Source organism: Gadus macrocephalus, chromosome 6 (genome assembly GCF_031168955.1).
Source record: "Gadus macrocephalus chromosome 6, ASM3116895v1".
Classification (NCBI taxonomy): Eukaryota; Metazoa; Chordata; class Actinopteri; order Gadiformes; family Gadidae; genus Gadus; species Gadus macrocephalus.
Genome location: NC_082387.1, coordinates 3,565,878 through 3,582,851, shown reverse-complemented (window position 1 = coordinate 3,582,851; position 16,974 = coordinate 3,565,878). Strand labels below are relative to the sequence as shown.

General features: G+C 44.1%; 2 protein-coding genes across 8 annotated transcripts in view; one reads left to right on the top strand and one right to left on the bottom strand.

The window, feature by feature from the left end:
* Positions 1–4,876: 4,876 nt before the first annotated feature.
* Positions 4,877–6,149, bottom strand: LOC132459236 (putative nuclease HARBI1). The gene is made up of 2 exons (XM_060053630.1): positions 5,818–6,149; positions 4,877–5,593 (listed from the first exon to the last, which is right to left on the bottom strand). Exons 1-2 carry the CDS (start codon positions 6,146–6,148, stop codon positions 5,229–5,231), a joined length of 696 nt encoding a protein of 231 aa, XP_059909613.1. The 5' UTR covers position 6,149; the 3' UTR covers positions 4,877–5,228.
* Positions 6,150–8,510: 2,361 nt separating this feature from the next.
* The window catches only part of LOC132458718 (ubiquitin-associated protein 2-like), a 76,283-nt gene continuing 67,819 nt past the window's right edge, over positions 8,511–16,974 (top strand). For 6 of the 7 annotated variants that reach the window (XM_060052978.1, XM_060052975.1, XM_060052980.1 and 3 more), the window contains exons 1-5: positions 8,511–8,670; positions 10,081–10,213; positions 12,326–12,403; positions 12,511–12,621; positions 15,064–15,214. In XM_060052978.1, the coding sequence (XP_059908961.1) occupies positions 10,124–10,213; positions 12,326–12,403; positions 12,511–12,621; positions 15,064–15,214 (430 nt within the window). In that variant the 5' untranslated portion in view covers positions 8,511–8,670; positions 10,081–10,123. Of the gene's footprint in view, positions 8,671–8,786; positions 9,263–10,080; positions 10,214–12,325; positions 12,404–12,510; positions 12,622–15,063; positions 15,215–16,974 lie in introns of those variants that run through there. The other variant, XM_060052974.1, reaches the window with a different exon arrangement.

Here is a 16,974-nt window from a genome sequence, read left to right as displayed (position 1 = left end):
ATGCAGACAGTAGTGTCATGGCATTGAGCGAGCATACCGACTGCGCTGCATATTTATGCATCCTCTGGTAAGTGGAAGCGGTGAGGCGGTCCATCTTACCAGGCAGGGAGATGCCTGAAGAGGCGGAGAGAGAGCGACGGTTTGGGTGGAGGTGGTAAGCCACTGAAGGCTCCACAGCTGGGGGTTCGGCCAGCCCCAGCTCACCCATCCCGTGGATCTCCAGCTTTGAGCAGCCCTTGGTTGGAAGCTTGCTCTTAAATGGGCTGGACCAGTAGCGGCTCATTTCCTTCATGCAGATGGGAACTGCTGGTAAGAGCTGCTTAGAAGGCGGCTGGGCTGGTGGGAGCCTCTTGCCGTCGTACAGGTCTCTCTCTGCCCCTTCAGCATCAGGGGCTGCAGGCCATTGAATGCCTAGTTTTGCAGCGGCCCGTTTGCACACCTCGTACAGGTTACCGTCTACCGGTTGTACAGCGTCAGAGGCGCTAGGGGGTCTGGACATTTGGACCGGAAAAGTGGAGTCGTCCTCCTCCTCCTCAATTCCGTCCATGTCGAGGAAGTCAAAGTTGGCGTCGCCGTCGCCCTCTGCGTCCTCAGCGCCCGGTTCCGCCTCGAGAATTAAATCATCGAATAGCGGGAGCACGAGCGGGGATGCCGCCTCCATCATGTCCGCCGAGCTCGTTGTCGCGTGGGACTGATGGGTGCTCGTTGAGGCTATAGCGGGGGCACCAACCAGGCAGGGATCCTGGTTGGTAGCCACCGTCACCCTTAGCCTCCTTTCCAGAATTTTCTCCGGCATCGATGTGCAGTGAGCGCATGAATGCGGGTCCGCTAGCGAAGCTTGAGCGTGTTTAATGCCCATGCACGCTATGCACATGGGGTGGGGGTCCCGGCCTGATATGGAGGCCCCACATGACGCGGGGCACAGGCGGGATACAGCCTCCCTAGCCTTCGGCTCCGACCCTTTGGCGGGGGTGGCGGGCGAAGGCATACCACAGAGTTCACTCGCCGTGATGCGTTCGTTATACTCCGGGTGTTTTGGCTCAGCCAACAAGCTAATGTGTACTGTGTGGAAAACCAAGCCACACTCCTCATCACAAACGTTGTCCGTTACTCTTGATGCTTTTCATGACAAATCACGCATTAAAAAGGGGTTATGTTCAAGAACATTTTACGTGGGTGATTACAAACTGATTATCCAAGGTGTTCTCGGTCAGTCTTATTACCGTAACCCTATAAATACAGAGGTCTGCGCCGTGGTAATGCTGCACTATATGGCACTTCTGGCGGACCATTTAAATGGCAGGATTCGGAGGGAGAGGGTATTTAGGGACCATAACAATTTATTGGTAGGCTACATAAAAATATGTAACTCTATGTCAGACCACTTATTTTTTAATTCTGGGACTGTGCGCTCCGTGCTACTGACAGAGTTCACTGCTGCAGCAACATGTTGCCACTCACTCTGCTTTTTGTTGTTGGCGATCCCAATCCCGTGACCGCCGAACAAAACTACCTTTCGGGCCTCCATCTCACCCACAAGTTTCTCCACTTCAACCTCCGTGAAATTTCGCTTTATTGCTTTTCGCAGTACTTCTGCCATTGTTTCCGACAAGACATAATACTTGCATCTGAGTCTGTTTTATATGCAGATCGAATTCATGAGGTCATTTGCATTGACCATTTATGGTTAAAAAGGGGCGTGTACAGGGCGGAACGTGAAGCTGATTCAGCTGCGCACACTTGTAGGCACTCTGTGATTTATAAAGCAAAGATTGCGTACGGTGTGCGTACGCAGGGTTTTATAAATCTGAATATTTTTTGGCGCATGCAAAACTTGGCTTCTGGGCGTACGCACATTTTTAGTAACGAACCCACGCACAGTTTTAGAAATGAGACCCCAGGGGCCTCATGTACTAAGACTTGCGTGGATTTCATACTGAAACTTGGCGTACGCCAAAACCCAGAAACTGTCTTACGCACAAATAAATTCAGATGTATCAAAGTGTGCGAATGCATGGATCCAAGCACGTTTCTTTTGTACATCTCAATCAACGTGGAATTGAGCGCACATGCCGAGGTGCCAAACTCCTCCCTGTCCACGCCCTCATTTAAATATGCAATTTCATTTAAATAGGCCTCTGGACCTGAGATTCACCTCTTAATCCGATCACCTGGCACCATGAACAGAGGCAAAAAACGAAACTTCACGGAGTCCGAGCTCGAGATTTTGCTCCACGAGGTAGAAATGCGCAAGCTTATGCTATTTGGAACCCTGTCAACAGGGATAAATGCAAAACAAAAGAGAAGTGAGTGGGAGCGTGTTTGCGAGGCCGTCAATGCAGTGGGGTCTCAGCAGCGCACACACTCTGAAATAAAAAAAAAGTGGTCAGACCTCAAGGTGGAGGTGAAGCGGAGGGTTTCTGCCCACCGCCGAAGCGTGACTGCAACAGGTGGGGGGACGGGAGTGGGGAAACTCTCCCCCTTCGATTTGAGACTGCGGTCAAGCCAGCCGACTCATCGAGATCGGCGGTCAAGCCAGCCGACCCAGTTATATGCTGTACCTGTTTATACTAGCCATTACGGTAATAGCGTCTCAGAACTAGTTTAAAATAAAAGCATTCGTCGGGTACATACAAAAAGACAGTCAATCAAAGCAAATTCTATCAAAGGAAGTGTACGGCCGTTGTGGTATTTACTTTCAAAATAAAAGCGCACCAAACATTCCAATATGAGACATATTACATGTGATTTTGGATTCAATTTGAAAGAAAATTCCCTGTTATTCCATGCTCATTTCACTTCAGGGTCATAGTTCACGAACCCATGGGGTCACGCAAGAAGTTTCAGAACATTCTGATGTGGAGTTTCAAAATAAACGCCCACCAAGAATTCCAATATGAGACATTACATATGATTTTAGATTCAATTTAAAAGAAAATGCCCTATTATTTCAGGCTCATTTCACTTCAGGGCGATAGTTCAAGACCCCATAATGTCACCCAAGATGTTTCAGGACATTCGGATGTGTAGTTTCAAAATAAAAGCCCACCAAATATGAGACATATAACATATGATTTTGGATTCAATTTAAAAGAAAATGCCCTGTTATTTCAGGCTCATTTCACTTCAGAGTTATACTCCAAAACCCCATAGGGTCACCCAATAAGTTTCAGAACATTCTGATGTGGAGTTTCAAAATAAAAGCCCACCAAACATTCCAATATGAGACATATTACATATGATTTTAGATTCAATTTAAAAGAAAATGCCCTGTTATTCCAGGCTCATTTCACGTTAGGGTTATAGTTCACGAACCCATAGGGTCACCCAAGAAGTTTCAGAACATTCTGATGTGGATTTCCAAAATAAAAGCCCACCAAACATTCCAATATGAGACATATTACATATGATTTTGGATTCAATTTAAAAGAAAATGCCCTGTTATTCCAGGCTCATGAACTATAACCCTGAACTGAAATGAGCCTGGAATAACAGGGCATTTTCTTTTAAATCAAACCCAAAATCATGTGTTATATGTCTCATATTTGGTGGGCTTTTATTTTGAAACTACACATCAGAATGTCCTGAAACTTCTTGAGTGACCCTATGGGGTTTTGAAGTATAATTCTGAAGTGAAATGAGCCTGAAATAACAGGGCATTTTCTTTTAAATTGAATCCAAAATCATATGTTATATGTCTCATATTTGGTGGGCTTTTATTTTGAAACTACACATCCGAATGTCCTGAAACATCTTGGGTGACATTATGGAGTCTTGAACTATCGCCCTGAAGTGAAATGAGCCTGAAATAACAGGGCATTTTCTTTTAAATTGAATCCAAAATCATATGTAATATGTCTCATATTGGAATCTTTGGTGGGCTTTTATTTTGAAACTCCACATCAGGATGTTCTGAAACTTCTTGGGTTACCCTATGGGGTCGTGAACTATAACTCTGAAGTGAAATGAGCCTGGAATAACTGGGCATTTTCTTTTAAATCGAACCCAAAATCATATGTCTCATATTTGGTGGGCTTTTATTTTGAAACTACACATCAGAATGTCCTGAAACTTATTGGGTGACCCTATGGGGTTTTGAACTATCGCCCTGAAGTGAAATGAGCCTGAAATAACAGGGCATTTTCTTTTAAATTGAATCCAAAATCATATGTAATATGTCTCATATTGGAATTCTTGGTGGCCTTTTATTTTGAAACTCCACATCAGAATGTTCTGAAACTTCTTGCGTTACCCTATGGGTTTGTGAACTATAACCCTGAAGTGAAATGAACATGGAATAACAGGGCATTTTCTTTTAAATTGAATCCAAAATCATATGTAATGTCTCATATTGGACATTTTGGTTGGCTTTTATTTTGAAACTCCACATCAGAATGTTCTGAAACGTCTTGGATTACCCTATGGGGTTTTGAACTATAACCCTGAAGTGAAATGAGCCTGGAATAACAGGGAATTTTCTTTTAAATCGAATCCAAAATCATATGTAATATGTCTCATATTGGAATGTTTTTGTATGTACCCGACGAATGCTTTTATTTTAAACTAGTTCTGAGACGCTATTACCGTAATGGCTAGTATAAACAGGTACAGCAAAAAACTGGGTCGGCTGGCTTGACCGCCGATCTCGATGAGTCGGCTGGCTTGACCGCAGTGATTTGAGAGTGGCCGCTTTGATCGGTGACACAGCTCTCACCGGAGTGGTAGGAGCCCATGAAGGGGACACCGATCATCCCCAAGGTAAATATGCTGAAGTCATAAATGCTGTAATTATACTGGTCATACAATTGGCTGCTTACAATACACATAAGTCGTGAGTAAAGATGCCAGGATATTAAAGACTTTGACTCGTGTTTATTAACTTACATTTTTTATTTTTGAATAGACAAGCAAGGAGAGGGCACGTCTTGCTCCGTCGGCCCCGGCGTCTCCTCCGTCGGCCCCGGCGTCTCCTCCGTCGGCCCCGGCGTCTCCAGCGTCACCGCTGACTCCGGTTTCTCCACCGGCTCCGCTGCACGCGGCGCCTCGAATTCATCTGCTGACCACCCGACCGGCCGTGTCCTCACCCGAGCTGTGCTGGAGTCACAGGCAGAAATCGTCAGAGCCATCGGTGGCATTAATGATCGCCTTGATCGGCTTATGAATGTACTCAGTGACATAAGCGCGTCAATAAATACACTTGTGTCAAAGTCAATTCTGTCCTTGCCTCTTTACATGCTTGAAATCACATTCTGCCGGGCCCGTATGGCTCCTCGGGGTGGGTTGCAGTTGACGGGTCCGGCATCCGGTTCCTCCAGTGGGGGGTTGTGCTGCTCTGGCAGTGGTATGCCATGGCGGTGTGCCACATTGTGGAGGACGCCACAGGCCATCAAAATGTGGCACACCTTCTCAGGTCTGTACAGTAGCATCCCCCCCGACCTGTCCAGGCATCGCCACCGTCCCTTCAGCAGGCCGATTGCCCTCTCCACAATTATTCTCGTCCGGGAATGGAGGTCATTATACCTCCTCTCTTGGTCGGTGTTGGGGTTTGTAAGAGGGGTCATCAGCCACGTTCTTAGGGGGTAGCCACGGTCCCCTGGGGTCAGATGAAGGCAGAATACAATACACAACGTAAAAACCACACAATGAATGAATGCAGAAGTGCACCGCGGGCAACATTTCTAACTTTACGCCCGCTTTTACTGACGTGAATACTGAACACGTCAGAGAAACATGATATTTGGATGTGCACAAGCCCCAGATGTGCATTACGCTGGTTTATACATACGGGACAATTACACAAATAAAGCATTTACTCACCCAGAAGCCACCCATCGCGCACAGTGCCAGCCTCCAGCCTGTTCCCAACCATGCTGTTGGTCAGAATGAATGAATCGTGCGTTGAACCAGGCCACCTTGCCACGATGTTAAGAAGCTGCATTTGCGCATCACATATGACTTGGACATTGATAGAATGAAAGTGTTTCCTGTTGACGTAAACAAATTCATCCTGTGATGGCGCTTTTATGGCAATATGTGTGCAGTCAACAGCTCCGATTACATTAGGGAAACCGGCTGTTGCTGCAAATTGCGCTTTAATGTGGGCCTGTTCAACAGCATTGTATGGGAATTTGATGTACCTGGATGACATTCGGATGATCATGATTCCGTCCCACACAGCTGGCATGGCTCGGCTCAGGGTGGACTGGCACACTCCTGACCGATCGGCCAGCTCCCGCTGGAAGGCCCCTGTTGCCAGGAACCCCAGCGTGGTCAGCACCTGTGTGGGCACGGACAACCCCAGGCTCCTGGCTGTGTGGCGCTCTAGGGCCGGCCGCAGCTCTGCGCACAGCTCCAGTAATACTGGCCTGGGGAAACGAAATCGGCTCATGAGCCAATCATCATCATTTGCGAGTAAGTCCTCGCGTTCCCTAAACATACGTTCCCTTCGGATTTGACCATTTGCGATGTCCTCTAACAACGCTAACGCAGCCATTTTTAAAACAATTTTCTTCATCCATTGCGCATGCTTTTATAGCCACCCATATAATTGCAAGGTGTGTTAATTGTTCATTAGTGTGTCTCTGATGTGCAAATCACTCTGATGAGTCATTGTTTTCACCTTTTTTCCCAGTTTCCCAGCGTCACGACTAAGTGTCGCCAAAGGAACAATAGCTGTAGAAACGTGCGTACGACAGCTCTGGAGCTGGCGTGGGGACCGCACATTTTTACGGTCATTTCACGTTTTGTACATCTGAACGTGAGCGTGGAAAAGGACGTACGCCACGTTTTTGTGCGTACGCAACCTTAGTACATGAGGCCCCTGGGGGTGACGCTGGGAAACTGGGAAAAAAGGTGAAAACAATGACTCATCAGAGTGATTTGCACATCAGAGACACACTAATGAACAATTAACACACCTTGCAATTATATGGGTGGCTATAAAAGCATGCGCAATGGATAAAGAAAATTGTTTTAAAAATGGCTGCGTTAGCGTTGTTAGAGGACATCGCAAATGGTCAAATCCGAAGGGCGCTGGAGACGCCGGGGCCGACGGAGCAATCCGTGCCCTCTCCTTGCTTGTCTATTCAAAAATAAAAAAAATAAGTTAATAAACACGAGTCAAATTCTTTAATATCCTGGCATCTTTACGCACGACTTATGTGTATTGCAAGCAGCCAATTGTATGACCAGTATAATTACAGCATTTATGACTTCAGCATATTTACCTTGGGGATGATCGGTGTCCCCTTGATGGGCTCCCACCACTCCGGTGAGAGCTGTGTCACCGATCAAAGCGGCCACTCTCAAATCGAAGGGGGAGAGTTCCCCCACTCCCGTCCCCCCACCTGTTGCGGTCACGCTTCGGCGTTGGGCAGAAACCCTCCGCTTCACCTCCACCTTGAGGTCTGACCACTTTTTTTTAATTTCAGAGTGTGTGCGCTGCTGAGACCCCACTGCATTGACGGCCTCGCAAACACGCTCCCACTCACTTCTCTTTTGTTTTGCATTTATCCCTGTTGACAGGGTTCCAAATAGCATATGCTTGCGCATTTCTACCTCGTGGAGCAAAATCTCGAGCTCAGACTCCGGTGATCGGATTAAGAGGTGAATCTCAGGTCCAGAGGCCTATTTAAATGAAATTGCATTTTTAAATGAGGGCGTGGACAGGGAGGAGTTTGGCACCTCGGCATGTGCGCTCAATTCCACGTTGATCGAGATGTACAAAAGAAACGTGCTTGGATCCATGCGTTCGCACACTTTGATACATCTGAATTTATTTGTGCGTAAGACAGTTTCTGGGTTTTGGCGTACGCCAAGTTTCAGTATGAAATCCACGCAAGTCTTAGTACATGAGGCCCCAGGTCTGTCCTAGCCTGGCTCCGCCCGCCTAAGTACTTCCGCTCAATTTGAATTTCCCTTCAGTGCTAGGTCTGGACCTGCTGTATGTAATTTGGTTTTCTGGTGCCGCCACAGCGGCCGCCAATCAGCGAACAGAGGGCGTGTCTGAGAACAATGACGATAAAGTCGTATGCCAGTTTGAGTTGTTGTTGTAGGTCGGTAGTTGATTTACAATGTGCAATTTTTCCCTGATAAATTAAATTCGACGAACAAAACCTGCAGCTGTCGTTGACGGACATTTTCGTGCAGACGCGCAAGGTGTTTGGTTTGTGTACAACCTGCGCGTGATTCCCGGCGCATGACATACGTCACAACCAAACGTTAGCGATTGGTTATGGCAGATCCAGAGTGGCACTGGGCAGATCCAATCATTTTAAACTTCAACAGACACCCGCCTTCAAGTGAGTTAACGTTTGTCAATTGATTAGGTCCAGACTCTCTGTACAAATGAAATGAAGTGAAGTACGAGAGTCTGGTAGAACCAGGCTAGGTCTGTCCTAGAATATCCGGGAAATAGACAGATTTGAAATGCTTACGCTCGTGCACGGGGCAGCGCCAAATCGCCTGTTCTGCTAGACGGGTTTTGATTGGCCCGACCACTCTCTCGACGACCTGTCCTGCTATACGGGTGCTGATTGGCCCGTCCGCTCTCTTGACGAGCTGTCCTGCTAGACGGGTTCTGAATGGCTCTTCCGCTCTCTCGACGTTAAACAACGGCGCGGTTGGTCACGTGACGGCATCTGCTGCTGGCTGAGCGAAGCGTGTTAGCAGGTATGAACATATACTATTTTAAACGATAATAAATCGGCCTTTTATTAACGTGAACGATAACTTCTTTGATAAATTTTAAATATGAAAAATAAAACCAACTGTTATGTTATTGGTGCATCTTAAGTTTCCATACGTTTTTGTAGAGTTTCCTAGCTAGCCATGGTAGCTTAGCGGCGTATTGTCGAACGGCCCGCACACATGCACACACAGGGGAATGAGCTATCAACGTAGCACTGACAGGCCATCCGTTCCTTGATCACTTTCTTGTGAAACAGCTAAACACACGCAACAATCTTCGTAGCATAGATCAAATTGTAGTATAAACGGCGAGAGAAATTGTTTTTGAACGTGCTTATGTATTTTTAGGCGTTTCTGTACAGTTTTAACTATAATATTCAAACTAACGTTTGTAGGCTGTTGCTAACTTTAGCTAAAGACGTTAGCATTATATTAGCTACTGAGTCACACAAAGGAGTCCTCCTCCTTGTTTAATCTTAATTATTATATTTAGGTTAATCGTCCGTTTAGTTGTCTGCTGTTTCCAGTTAGTAACTTGGTGGGGATTGTGATTATCCGCGGTTCATTAAAAAAGGTCAGTAGATAGTCTGTTTGTTATTTACTAGGCACAATGTTGAACAAAGACAAACAACTAGCCAACATGAAGCTAACATAAGCCTGCTAGTAATGGTCGTCTGTCGGACCAACTAATGCGAATATATTCGCGTATCCCAGCAAGCTATTCTCGGGAGTTTGTAGTGGATAAACTTTGTTGGCAAGCAAAGCTCAACAAAGTCTGTTAGAGCTGAGGTAAATGTGGCCTATCTAGTTTTAGATAACACTTTGGTCATTTGACTTCCCACAGGCAGTAATTCGCTATCTGAAGTGTTAAACACCCAAAATATCCAACAATAACTTGGCGGTGATGTAATGTACATAAATACATTTGTGCCATAGTCGTGTGTACGTTTGCGTTGCCACGCTACGAACAACTGCGTCACACCTAGTGAGAGACACACATTGACCAGTGTCTACCTCATTTGGCCCACAACACCATACACGTAAAGCTCAGTGGTTGATAAAGGTGCTCGTCGAAATATTTATATGGGTCTTTTGGGGTGAACGTTTTCATGTGTTTTACTGTGTGAGAGAAGGAGGGAGGTAAGAGGGTGTAAATTGACACCACATTGGCCCCTCTTGAATGTCTAAATTTAACCAGTGGTAGTGCGACAGATGGGGTTCTAGTCTTGCATGAAGCCGCCTTGTGTATTCATAATGCAGTAAAGGCTTTCAGTCAGACATGTTACTAGTTCTTGGATAAAGTTAGAAAACGTTATAATATAGCAGTGAATCGATTTTATATTGCATATCACTATTGGTAATTTTATATTTTCTGTCTTGTCTCCCTCCTAGATTTTTTCTATTTTGTACATACATTGTTCTGTATATACTGTATATGATGACTTCAGTGGTGAGCAGTCCTGCCCGGGCCACGCGGGAAAGAACACTGCCCACCAGCACACAAACCACACAGAAGCAAATCCAGGTGACTGAAAAGCGCATATCTGCACGTCTATGTCATTGTCTTTGGTAGGGCTGCTCGATTATGGAAAAGAAATCATAATCACGATTATTTTGGTCAATATTGAAATCAGTTATTCAAACGATTATTTTTGAGTTTGATAACATGATGTATTTATTCAGCTCGTCTTTCCCAAAAAAACCGGGCAGCTGGGCAGCTGCACCGGTTGCACCGTCGATATTTACAGCATTGATTAATAATATTTTGACCATTAAATAAATGCCTTAAATAAATGACGAATCTGTATCTCTCGTAAAGAATATCGTCAGACAATGCCAAGGGATTGGTTCTGTCCCGAAAAACCCTCCGTCTCCGGAGAGACGCGTGTACGATAAGTGCGCCGAGGTCCATGGGAACACCCACAAATGGTGACGCCATTATCGGAGGAGGGGCTAGGAAGCTGCGCACGCCGATATAAGTAGCCGATCTCCGGGTAGACTCGCTGAAAAGCTGCTCCCGACTAGGGCTGTCAAAGAATATTCGAAGTTCGAATATTCGTTCGAAATGTATCCAAAAACGTGAATTAGAACGTGAAAATTAATATTCCAATGTGAAAAATCACTCCCGCGGTACAAGCGCCTCTATCTGCTTTGTGAATGAGCCTCTGTCTGTTCGCGATGTCCCTCATAATATTCGAATGTGAAAAAACACTCCCGCGGTACAAGTGTAACAGACTAGTATTGTGAAGAGCGAATGTATTTTATCCCCTCGGGGTTTCCGTACTTGGATATAGGTATTCCAGCTCTCACGCTGTGACTGGGTGACTTCTGATATGTACTGAGTAAACGAGACTATTTTCCCTTCCACGCTTGTGTCATTCTTGTCATATAAATATCTAAGTGCCAACGCTCGGTTACACAAGCGCCTATCTGCTTTGTGAGTGAGCCTCTGTCTGTTCGCGATGTCCCTCATAATATTCGAATGTGAAAAAACACTCCCGCGGTACAAGTGTAACAGACTAGTATTGTGAAGAGCGAATGTATTTTATCCCCTCGGGGTTTCCGTACTTGGATATAGGTATTCCAGCTCTCACGCTGTGACTGGGTGACTTCTGATATGTACTAAGTAAACGAGACTATTTTCCCTTCCACGCTTGTGTCATTCTTGTCATATAAATATCTAAGTGCCAACGCTCGGTTACACAAGCGCCTATCTGCTTTGTGAGTGAGCCTCTGTCTGTTCGCGATGTCCCTCATAATATTCGAATGTGAAAAAACACTCCCGCGGTACAAGCGCCTAATTGCTTTGTGAATGAGCCCTCGTTTTAAAGTAAGGAAATGCCCAGCAGGAAGCCGCCGCCCTATATATAGGATATACCGGTATATATATCCCACTAATTTGAACCATGGTTTTGTCGCATTATTGACATATTGACGGCAACTGCGTAAAATAGGCAACCAGATATTCGAATAGTTCGAATTCGTGATTTTTTTCCAAACGAACATTCGAATGTCATTTTTGAGCAATTTTGACAGCCCTACTCCCGACCAGGTTTGGTTGCGAGCGTAAGTCACCAATGGTGATACAGCGACGCTTAAAGAGATCGACTTTCATGGTACAGCTAACCCAGGCTTTCAGCTCAACATACCTCGCTAACCCTCTAATCGAGCTTCGCCGTACAGGCCCCTGGATTGGGCTTTGCGGGTTTGTTTACCGGCGTTGCTATTGTTACCGTCTTGCGTGTTCCAACGGCTTATTAGGTATCTAATAAATCGCTGTCTAATCAATCCTTCATTCACTGCCTCTCCCGTGGTCATTGCAATATTATGAATAGACTGCTCTGTAAAAAAAATAAATAATAATAATTATACCAGATCAATTTTCAGTCGCACCGGTGCGCCCAAATGAAATATTTGGTCGCACTACCCCGAATTCTAGGCGCATGTGCGCCCAAATTAGGCGCACTCTGGAGCCCTGAAAAGCATAGTTCTGTATTAATTTTTTACTACCGATTCAGTATATGCAACTGGTTGGTTATTAATACTGCCTTTATTTAATTGATGTGAATGCAATGCGTGTATATATTCTTGCATAAATATCCCCACTTTAATAATCAGTAAACACTTTTATTTCTAGGCTACGGCAGATCAGATTCGTCTAGCCCAGGTAACCTTTGAAAAAAAGGATGCAGACTTTGAGGATAAGGTCAAACAGGTAATTGGGTTTAAAAAATATATTTTTTAGTTTTGACGTATTTGGTACTACTTGAAAGTACCTGTTCAATTACACTTTTGTTGACTTTGCATTGACTTGTACAACAGCTGAGTGAAGTGAGTGGGAAGACCCAAGATGAGTGTGGGATAGCCCTCCACGACTGCAATGACGATGTCAACAGAGCCATCAACTTCCTCCTGGAGAGCCCCTCAGACACAGTAAGAGGCTCAAATCTACACATATACACATGCGTTTGTTTGGTACCTACCAACATATTTTCCAACATGCCTACACAAGCTCATTATTTGATGAGGCTGCAATTCTTTCTACTGAATTCTTATTCTTACGGTGTGGCATTATTTTTCAGGTTCTAGAAATTATGGGAAACATAAGCTATTCATTCTTTTCAGATTTTTAAAATATTTTATACTTTTTAAGATATTCTACTTTTCAAATCAGTCAAAGGGATGACGGCAGAGCCGTCCTCTGGTACTTCAACTGTTTAAGACCTTCGTTCAAACCATTTAACAAATCTACACACTTGTATCTTCAATAATATCCAAACGGAATTTCCATATCATTTAAACTTTATTCAGAATCACAGTTTTAGTTTCATACCGGCTTTGTTTTCAGTTGAGCGTGATGACGTTCAGCAGTGTTGACAGATTGGGCGGTTTCTCCCGCCAGATTGGGCTACTTTTAATCACGCACCGGCTCGCTATTCTCTCACACACACGCACAAACATGCACACGCACCCCCCCCCCCCCCCCCCCCCCCCCCCCCCCCAGCAGTGCAGAGCGATACATTTGACCTTTCAGATTCTTCTATTAATTTTACATTTCTCCATTTTTAGCAATGCGCTTCATTCAGCTGTCACTTTATTTGTTTCCAACCATTTACATTTCTTTAATGGTGTGCATCTTTACATTGTTTACTCCATTTAGACTTTTTTTTACTTTTGTTCGAATCTCTTCACTGGATTTAAGTCTTAATCTTATGTGGCTTTATTAAAAAATATTTTCAAACTCAATTTGTACTACAGCACTCACCGCATTTTCTGCAGGAAATGCATTTTCTAGTTTTATTTGTTCTCATGATGAAACGTTAAACGTTATGTTTGACTGTCATGAGTCCTTGGATGATCTCCTCAATTACCGTATTTTCCGCACTATAAGGCGCACTTAAAAGCCTTTAATTTAATTTTATTTTCTCCTTATAATCCGGAGCGCCTGATATATGGCGATCACACGAACACTTAGGCCCCGTCCACACGGAGCCGAAACGGGCGAAAACGCTCCGATTTCGATTTATGCGGTTCAGGGATATCTCCGTAAAGACGGGGTAATTTCTAAACCGCATCGAGCTGTAGAAACGCTGTAGTAAATATTCAAGGTGCTGGTTCTCCACAGAAAAAAGTGGAGCGAATCAAGCCTGCACGCTGTATACAAACATTCAGTCACGAGGAGATTCAACCTTTTAAATTGAGCATAAATACTTTTTAATGTACGGTTAGTAATTACATTTATCAAGGGGCTTTATTTAAAGCTACAAAAAGAATACAATAAAATAATCAATAAAAATTTCAACGCAGCTGACGTCCCCCAGCTGGTGGGGGGGCTAATGCCATAATCGTTTGCGTTTCAGGCGTTAACACGAATCCTAACACAAAACCGCATAAGTCTGGATAGATTTGAAACCACCTCCGAGGGTGGTTTCAGAAATGTGCGGTTTCGGGCACCGGATTCGCCTGCTCCGTCTGGACGGTCAGCTGATACGCACAAGACTTATGCGGTTTCACCAAAAAATCGGCTTCGTGGGGACGGGGCCTTAGAAGGGGAACACGCGTTCACAAAGTCGGGGAGACAACGCCGGGCGACTTACGCCACTATTTGACCATCGATCGTGGATGCCTGGGCTGATATATCAGTCTCAACTGTGGTCCGAGCTTTCACGAAGGCAGGAATAATCACTGAACTGCCAGGCAACAGAAGCGACACTGACTCGGATAATGACGAGAGGGAGCCAGGCATGTTGGATGCCCGGTTCGTACTCGTACTCGCCCAACTGTTCAATTCGGACACTGAAGAAGAAGAATTCGAGGGATTCGTGGACGGGGAATGAACTGAAAAAGTGAGCTTTACGTGTTATACGTAACTGAACAATATTGAGTTATGCACTAACGTTTGAATTAGCGGTATCGGACTGTTTCTTTTACGTGTTTACAACTGAACAAGGCTGGGAGATATTGTTAATATGCACATTAACGTTTGAACATCGTTACCATGGGAGTGAACGGAGTTGTCGGAACGCTTAATAAAGTTTGACTTTATCTGACTGTTTTGTTGACATTCCCTTTAGCACAGCTCGGTCTAGTCGATGCATAACGCTACCCCAGTCAAACGTTTGACTGCACTATCTTCTATTCTATGTGCCTTATAATCCGGTGCGCCCCATCGATGATAAAGTTCTAAAATAGGCCATTCATTGAAGGTGCGCCTTATAGTGCGGAAAATACGGTACATATGCAGATATTTCATCCATCCATCCATTTTAGGCGCTTGGGGTCCCACACAACCAACCAGGGTATCTAGGATATTATAAATTATTTCACTGAGAAAGCATGGCTGCATTCATGTGTGTGTGTATGTCTGTGTGTCAGACCTCCTGGGAGACGGTGGGGAAGAGGCGTAGTGTGGGGAAGGAGGCAGGGCCCTCTGAGATCAAGGAGAGGAGGGGAGGAGAGCGGGAGGCCAGCCGTGGTCGTGGTGGAGCCAACAGGAGGGGCCGGGGCATCAGCAGAGGACGTGACGGTAATTACGCTGGGAGGGCTGGTGTCTCCAAAGGTTTCCTGGATAAACATTAATTATTGAGAGATGTTTTGCGTTGAAATGCGAAGCTGAAGCTTTTTAGGTTTGGCGTGGACACGCACAACCCTGTGTTAACCAACCCCGAGTTGATTGAACTAATGCATAACCGCTGCTGTGGAACCGAAAACTCTGGGTTAGTCGGAACAGGGTAAATCAACCTAGAGTTCAGCGTTAACTCGGTGTTTGTTAAACCTCCGTTCGTGGAACACCCCTCTGGACGAGTGTTTCGCAAGCTCTCTTCCGAAACACGAAAAGTTTTTTGCCCTTTACAATTGTCTATATTTTAGGCTGATGTACTTCCACAATGTTAACACAAGTAATTATTGATAAACTAACATCGTGGAAATTGTGTATTTAAAATTAATGTTTTGAATTTTTTTTTAACGTTAAACTTTTTAAACTTTTTTCAACTCATACTTGTGCTTTTTGCTGCAGTTGCACAAAATATTACAATATAAGTATCCTTTATTAATTTCAAACATTACAACATGACTCGGTTAAATAAGTTAAGTACAGTCATAAGTTTACGTTACTTTGCCGTTGAGCACTACATTTAATCAATGTCAGCGATTGCCCTCTTTAGGCATTATGTCTTTAAGCCATGTACATTTACGGTATTAGCCAGAAGCAGCTCTATGTGACTGTTTTCCCCACACAAGCTTGTACATTATACATGCTATGTAAACAATGATTAACAATATTAAGAACCGTTATCGTTAACGACGGCTCTTAGGGAATTATCTACGCTACAGAAATATCATTTTATGAACAAAGGAATCGGTCTCAGTTGGAAACGACGTCTGTATGGAGATGTGCATCAGTCGCAACACATTCAATTATTGTATTTTGATTTGTGGAGGTATTTCAAAATTAATTAATAATTAGAGTTATATTAATCAAGCAGTTGAGAACGGTCAGATTAATCTGGTTTTAAAAGTATTGAAGGCATTTAAATGGACATGGAGGTGATGTCCATTTCAAGCACATATCTCAACACCGATCTGTGGAATTACCAATACTGAACCTCTGAACTTAATACAAAACTGTCCCGTCTAAAATGTAGTCTCAAAATTCTTACTTATGATCTATTTCAGTCGATACTTGGTGCAGATGCTGACACAGGCTTTACATAGCCTGCCTGCACATGACATAATTCAGGCAACGCCTGATTTTAACATATTTAGGTGTGTCGATGTTTGGAAAGACCTTCCGAAATGTGCATTCAGACCAGCCCTCCTTTCCAGTTAATTGTTTACTTGCGTCCATTTTTTGTAGAACATTGTTCTTCATGGTTAAGGAAGGGTTAACGAGTGTCATTATGGTCAGAGTTTTGGGACCATTTACAAAAAAAGTAAAAAGATAAATAAATAAAAAAGCATGGAAGCTTTGAATTGTATTCATATTTGCAAGTTTTCATCCCTTGTAGTTAGGAAATGCAACTCTCCTAGCAAGGCCTTGTGTCTGTACAGTAGGGATCGACCGATACAGATTTTTTTTTAGGGCCGATATGATACCGATATTTTTTCATCAGCCTTAGCCGATACGCCGATACCGATTTTCTTGAGCCGATTTTTACTTTTTACTTTTTTTTTTTTTTTTAAAGGAACATTTATTGAACTTCAATTAAAAAAAACAATACTTAACAAATAGTAAAAACAGGTGAAGTAGAACAAGTATGAACAAGTAGATGAAATATATTTAAC

Bases quoted from the DNA above. Each gene is read 5' to 3' on its own strand.
- LOC132459236 (XM_060053630.1), bottom strand. From the start codon at position 6,148: ATGTCATCCAGGTACATCAAATTCCCATACAATGCTGTTGAACAGGCC. The intron at 5,594-5,817 runs GTGAGTAAATGC...ATCTGACCCCAG, and splicing joins GCGCGATGGGTGGCTTCTGG to GGGACCGTGGCTACCCCCTA.